The 6806-nt window shown below is 37.8% G+C and overlaps 1 protein-coding gene across 1 annotated transcript in view; it reads right to left on the bottom strand.

The window, feature by feature from the left end:
• AFAP1 (actin filament associated protein 1) overlaps positions 1 to 6806 on the bottom strand; it is a gene marked incomplete at its 3' end in the record, with an annotated part of 42149 nt that overhangs the window by 13075 nt on the left and 22268 nt on the right. The window contains exons 4-5 of the mRNA XM_010142652.1: positions 4787 to 4998; positions 1573 to 1752 (exon numbers count right to left, since the gene is read on the bottom strand). Of these exons, the coding sequence (XP_010140954.1) occupies positions 1573 to 1752; positions 4787 to 4998 (392 nt within the window). The remainder of the gene's footprint in view (positions 1 to 1572; positions 1753 to 4786; positions 4999 to 6806) is intronic.

Below are 6806 nucleotides of genomic sequence, written 5' to 3'. Positions count from 1 at the left end.
GAATGCATCAGGGATATGGAAAAATCTGTATCTGCCTCTGTGGGGAATGCTTTATGTATAATTAAAAAAAAAAAAGGAAAAAAGAAATTTATGCAAGAAAGTCTGATTAATGCCAAGAAAGTCAGGATTACTAAACCCAAGTTTAGAACACAGGAAATAATGGTGCAGTTACTATGATCTAATTACAGCGGAATTCACTTGGAAAAGAATCTGACTTATAAATTTCTTTTCACTCCAATCTGTTTTTGAAACTCTAGGTGAGTTAGTGGGACAATTGGATGGTGCTGGACTGAAAATTTAAAACCAGATACTGATGTTAGAAGAAGCCTAGCAAATACATGGCTGTGATTAGTTCCTATTAAAAAGACAAGAGAGAGTGCCTTTTCTAAGCTAAGACACACACTTGCAGTCAAAACCTAACACATACACACACACACGAACCACAATCCTCCAAAAGGTATATTCAAATATTGTAAGGTAGGAAATTACAGATTAATTTTGCATTTAGTAAATTAGCACACAGCAGTACTCAGACATCTGTAGCTGCATTTTACATCTCCATCTTCTGCAGAAAAGCTATCTGCCATCAGGAAATTCCTGCATGTTTAATTCAATTGTATTTGGAAAAATAGAATTTATTCTTAGAAAAATAAGCACCATATAAGGTTAGATCAGAGCACAGCATGGAGAACGCCTCACGAGTCTTATGCATTCAGACTTACATGTAGTTAAAAGGCTGGATTTCAAGGACTTAAAACAAGCTACTGAAACTGCAGTGATCGTTTCCCACACTACTTCACTGACCTCCACATTTGAGGTGGCAAAGTCCAACATAAATACTAGCAATCTGGTTAGGATCTAAAACTGCAGCCCTCACGTTGGGATTTTCCACATTTCCAGACACTGAATAGAAAGGAGTGGAAGATGACAAAACCCCATTTCTCAGAAGCCTGCATTGCCAGAATGAACTATAACAGATGATATGCTGCTAAATCAGGATTAACAAACTTGAACTGACTTCAGGAAGCTGAAATATTTTTCTCCATTCAGAGCAATTCAAACAGGTATCTCCTCAGAGATCCTTGTTTTTAAAAAGGTGTCTGTTATGCTGATATCCTAATTTTTGCAGGGTAGCTTATGTCAGGTATGCATATGCACCACTCCAAAAAGGAACCTGGGTGCCAGCCGCGCCCCCCGCCCCCCCGTCCCCTTAGGGAATTTGAACCTTCAGCTCACTGTCAGTGTGCCCTAACCACCAAAGTTTTCTGGAAAATGAGCTGGAGGTGAAGATGGAAAGGAATTTGTCACCTCTTGATGCCAGGTTATTGTGCAATTTTTAGTGAAAACCACACGCAGCAGTAGCTGTGTACTATTCAGCTTCTGGTTGCTCAGTTTGTTGCTTCAAGGTCTGATCATTAAGTCTGTATTTCTATAGCCCCAAATCAGGTGGGATTTAAGTGGTCTGGATTTGCCTGAATGTTACTGTCTATATGTTAGTTTTTAACAGCAACTGAGCAGGCAGTGCAAGTACTTTGTGGGTAGAAAAGCTCCTGGTCAGAAACTCCTCCTTACCTTTAGCCACTGTTCCGCCTGCTCTTTGCTCTGCACTGCCAGAACCAGGGCATCTGCTCCTTGGTGTGAGATTTTCAGCTCGTGTTTCTTCTTTTTGCTGTCTTTGGGAATGTATGTGATACTGCAGTCATTCAGGAGCAGCTCCATCTGGGGCTGCTGGTCCTTGGAACTTTTGTAACACTAAATGAATGTAAGGAAAGTTCAAAAGTTAGATACCACCTTTCTGAACCTTGGGGAAAACTTGTTATTACAGAGAAATGCTATTTTTTAATTTTTAGTATTTTTCACACACCCCTTTACCACAAACCGCACAGTTCAGCCAATGCCAGCTTTGCATTTCTCATTCTCATCCCCTCCGGAAAGCAAAATTACTTCCAGACTGACATTAACAGACATCTTTTATCGCAGGACAGGTACAACATATGGATAGCATTAAGCTTCTCTGCGTTATCCTTATGACTCAACCTTGACCTTGATCAGGTAGGAAGCGGGTGACTTAGGATATCTGTTCACATGTAACAGCAGAACAAACTTTCACAGTTAACAAGTTTAAAGCCCAGATGTTTACTCTGCCCTCTAGTAACAGCCCAGCACTTCAAGGCAAACGTACATCAATGCCCCTACTCTGCAGTTGCAAAGACACTGGTACATGCCTTACTCGGCTGTTGTTTTTCTTGAGATAAGTAAAAAAAAAAATTGTCGCAGTCTGGAAAGGGGGCCAAGTCTCACTTTTTCAGCTAATACCCTTCAATTGTCATTGCACAAAGCTGCATAAATCTCCAAGTTAGCTTACTCTGTAAGCTCCTGGCTAAAACTATGTAACTTACGTGATGTTTTTTTCCCTAACTAGTGAATGCTGTCAATGAGCAGCCACCTCATGCTGGATCACTCATGACCTGCTCTGTGTTTGAAATGGTGATCTAAAGATGAAGTGTTCCATGTTACACCACTTATCCTATAGACCCAGTCCCTATTGCCACCTTCCAACACATCCGCACGGCTGAGGTTCCTAAAACTGTCATAGGGCCAGACTACAGAACGACATTTAACTCTGTATGTGAACGTTCAGTTATCTCATACAGTTATGTAAATGGGGCTTTCACTCATACAATTAAACACAAAGGCTAAAAAGGTATCTGATAATAATGAATCTATCAGCTGATAAAGAAGACTAATTAGTATATGCATACATAGAATAGCAGAGTATAAATGTGAAAGGAAAGCACATGAATTTTTGCATTTCTGTAGCAGTATTCACGTGATGATGGAACTGTCAGGAAGGCAGTAGCTGTTAAAAGTATGTTACAGACATCACAACTTGGGCTGAGCAAATGCAGCCACTCTAAACCAGCATCTGCAAATCACCCACAATTCTCCTTCCCTCTCCAAAGCACATTAACTCGAAGTTTCTCTAGCTTAGTCACAGATTTTAGGTTTGTAACATTACAAAAAATACTAAGTTTTCAACCTATAAAATCTTGAAAACATGCAACATTAGTCACTTTAGGAAGCAATAAGTAGGACATAATTCCCTTTATATTAAATTAAATATTTTATTTAGAATTATACATTACTAAAACTGAAGTATTTATAAATTAAAGGACTTTAAGTGAAAAACGTCCCTCCTAAAAGTTTTTTCTAATGTCTAATTCTAATTAAAATATTTTGATTTTATGATGACAGCTGCATTTATAACACAAACAATTACTAATCCCTAAGAACATATATTTGTTTTACTTGTGTATATCGTAAGTTAAATGTCTAAGACCTCCTTCAAAAAATAAACCAATTTTGTGTAACTTGGTCTTTAGACTCCTATCGTGATTTTTATTTTCTTAATCCCCATTACAAAATTACTGAAAGACTATCCCTATAACGAAAAAAAAGCTTTTCAGACCACACGTGAGGCTAAAGGAAATGAAAATAGAAAAAATAACAGATTTCTATACAGAACAACAAACATAATTGTAGAAGAAATACTGTGTGACTTCGGAGAAAAATCTGTTTCTTTCCCTCTTTTTTTCTTCTCTTCAAGCTGTTATCAGATGCTCCTGAAATACGATACGATCCTGATATATGGTGATAAAAATGTGAACTAAGGACAACAGCATTATAACAATATAATAAAAACTGAATCAGAACCAACATTCTTTTTCACATTTGAATAGCAGAGCATATAAAAATCAAATCCTCAGTAACCATTGAAAACTAGCAAATTCATTCTAATTACATTTTCAGAAACCTCTTACCTCTATTTCATATCCTGTTATTTCCACCATTAGCACAAATGTATGTGGAAAGTGAACAGACCTAGGCTACATTGTACCAACGTAGAATAATGATGTTCTACAGAAAATGTTCTATCACCTGTTCATCAGCTTTTATCATTTGGGATATAGCCATAATTATTAATTATATAATTAGATACAACTGTTAGAAGCACCAGATAGGAAGGCAGGGAGTGCCTAAGACCCCAACTTACTTATTACTGTAAGCATTAGTTTGCTTGTAACGACATAGAAATAAGTGTTTCCCTCAATTAGGCTCTCTTTTCAGAAAATAAAAAGACATCTATGAGCAGGTAATTTACTACTGGAATCTTTTACTGGTGCTTTCAATCAGAAAGCAACCTATCACATATGCTTAAGGAACAAATACATCCACTTGTTTCTTTCCTTTCTCTAATGCAGCTGTGCATCATGTGAACACTGCATCTGAATTACCACAGAACAGATGGCAAAGGTTTATTTAAAAGTGTATACATTACCACAGCATATGCTGCCAAGTGAATTCTCAGCCTAACAAGGGACTTTTCTCTCCAGCAGTCTGCTCCAACAGTTCATACACAAAGCTCCCTATGAGATTTTTTGTGTCCGCAGGGAATGAAAGATTGGATTTACAGTTTCAGCTTTTTTTTTCCCCAAATGAAATATGTTAGCGGATAACAGCCCAGCCCTTCTTTCAAATATCAGGGACCTGCCTGGGTTTAAGTTTAAGTGCAATAAAAATCAAAGTTCTAAGTGGGCAAAAGATACACGTATAATTTCATTGCTTCTCTGCTTCTCAGGTATATCACGACCAAACACTTTGGTAAGGTTACTGTAGACTTGGCCACTGTTTGCACAACATATTCTCAAAACCAGAGTCCTGGAAAAATAAATACATCATCTAAAAGGTACAAAGAAAAATATAGCTAGATTTAAAAAAATATTACCAGTAGTTTGTTTTCTTTGATAACACACAGTAGTTTGGTCCACTGCCCAAATCGTTTCTTTCTAAGGAGGAAGGCACAGATTTTGGCGTCCTTCACCAGATCCATAGAGGCCTCCTCGGAAGGCCACTGATGTCTCATTTTCTTCCCCTTTCCATCCTCTTCCTCTTCATCATAGGATTCGTAAGAGCTGCTCATAGCGTCGGAGTCATAATCTTTAAGAAAAGTGTAAAAGTGTCAAGTAAAAACATGTAGCCACAAAGTGTACTGAAATAAATGAAAATCTCAACAGCATTCATTTTAAGTTAAGGCTTTTGAAAGTCAGTCATGAATAACTTACCATCTCAGTGCTTAGCAGTATCAATACTATAAGTTAATTTAATAAGAGATGCTGTTGCATTACAGAACTCATACTGACACCCTGGGAATTTTAATTGAAAGAATAAGCTGGGAATACATAGCTAGAATTTGAGTCAGTGTTATCTCATATATAAATACTGTTTAGCAGATACCTTTATTTTTTGTCATTCTTTTACAGAGAAACATCTTCATCTTGCCCTATTGCATAATGCAAAAATGTAGGCACTGCAAAGTCAATATTAGTACAGCAAATACACCTGAATATGACAACGGTTGCAAGAGTACGTTTTGGGGCACTATCTACCTATCGTAACATTTCACATAATTCTCAAATACAGCACCTGCACTGATACAATTAACACTGAATAGACAACAGTGTTCCTTGAACTACAGATTCTGCTGGAGTTAATGGCATTCTGCAAAAAACTTTTTATGTGCTTTGCCTAAACATCTTGATCCAGCTCCAAGTTTGGTGAAGGAAAGGCAAGATTCCTTTTTAATTACACAATCTTTGTTCAGGCCTTTCATTTTCAACAGTGCCATCAGCTCTAGCAGTCCCCTCAACTACAAAACTAATTTCCCATTATCACAGAACCCTCTCTTCCACCATTCATATTTATTTCTTTATGTGGGTCTACATATATGAAGCCTTTCAGATAACACCTGAAGGCATGCATGCTCCCATAGGAGAGAATTGTTTGGAATATTTTTAACGGCTGAAATTTTTATCTAAACATTTCAAGAAGACTTAGATATATTTGTAGGCCAGAAGGTGGAAGAAAATCTCTCAACTGCTTTAGCTAGTTATTTAGGACATATTTGGGATATAGGAAAGAGACCTGGACAACTGGGAAGAGGGCAAAAGAGTGGATTGCTGGAAAGCTCATTCTACATCAGTGCATAGTCAGAACGGGATATACCCAGACTTCCCATGTCTGAATCAAGATTAGATATTATGATCTGATTTGTGTTTTCACAAAAGTATACAAAACAGTCTATCTTCACTCCAAAGTGAAAGAAAAATAAAACCTGAAGCTCTGGAAACAGTGGAGGTTTTTTTAAACTGAATTGCTATCTTCTGGTCAGTTCTGCTATGGAGCATTTTGTTTGGGCAGCTCCATATGGGCAAGTGGCAAAACCCTCAGGTGATTATCAGTGGGAAAACAACACAATTTTTCACTTGCTTTACAAAAAACAAGAAAAAGATGCAAAAAGTTGGGGGAGATGTTTAAACTGACAGATTTGGAAATATTTATTCCAGAGGATTAATTTTTGCATATTTGTTTAAAAGAATGTGTAAGATCTGGTACAACCTGATGCTTCCTGCCCTGCTTCCTCCTTCCTCCCCACAAAGCAAGAAAAAAGCCCAAACAAAACCACACCAAAACCAGAATCAAAACCAAAACATTCTCTTCTGTGTTCCCCACCCACCCACCCACCCTGTCTATGACCTCCTTTTGGAGTGACTGTCCACAAACTTTCACACAGAGAGATCATCAGCCAGTCTCAAACACACAGTAGCATGCCAGCCTGTTTGAAGTAGAGGCAGAATGATTCACATGGTGTTACCAGCTATGAAGATGTAAGGTCTAGTCATTAAATCAGCATCCTCAAGAAGGCCTTCTCCTAAAGGCACAGGCTAAGGGACAAGCTGCTTTAACCT

This window comes from Buceros rhinoceros, unplaced genomic scaffold (assembly GCF_000710305.1).
Source record: "Buceros rhinoceros silvestris isolate BGI_N320 unplaced genomic scaffold, ASM71030v1 scaffold989, whole genome shotgun sequence".
Taxonomy (NCBI): domain Eukaryota; kingdom Metazoa; phylum Chordata; class Aves; order Bucerotiformes; family Bucerotidae; genus Buceros; species Buceros rhinoceros.
This window is presented reverse-complemented; position numbering and strand designations above follow the sequence as displayed.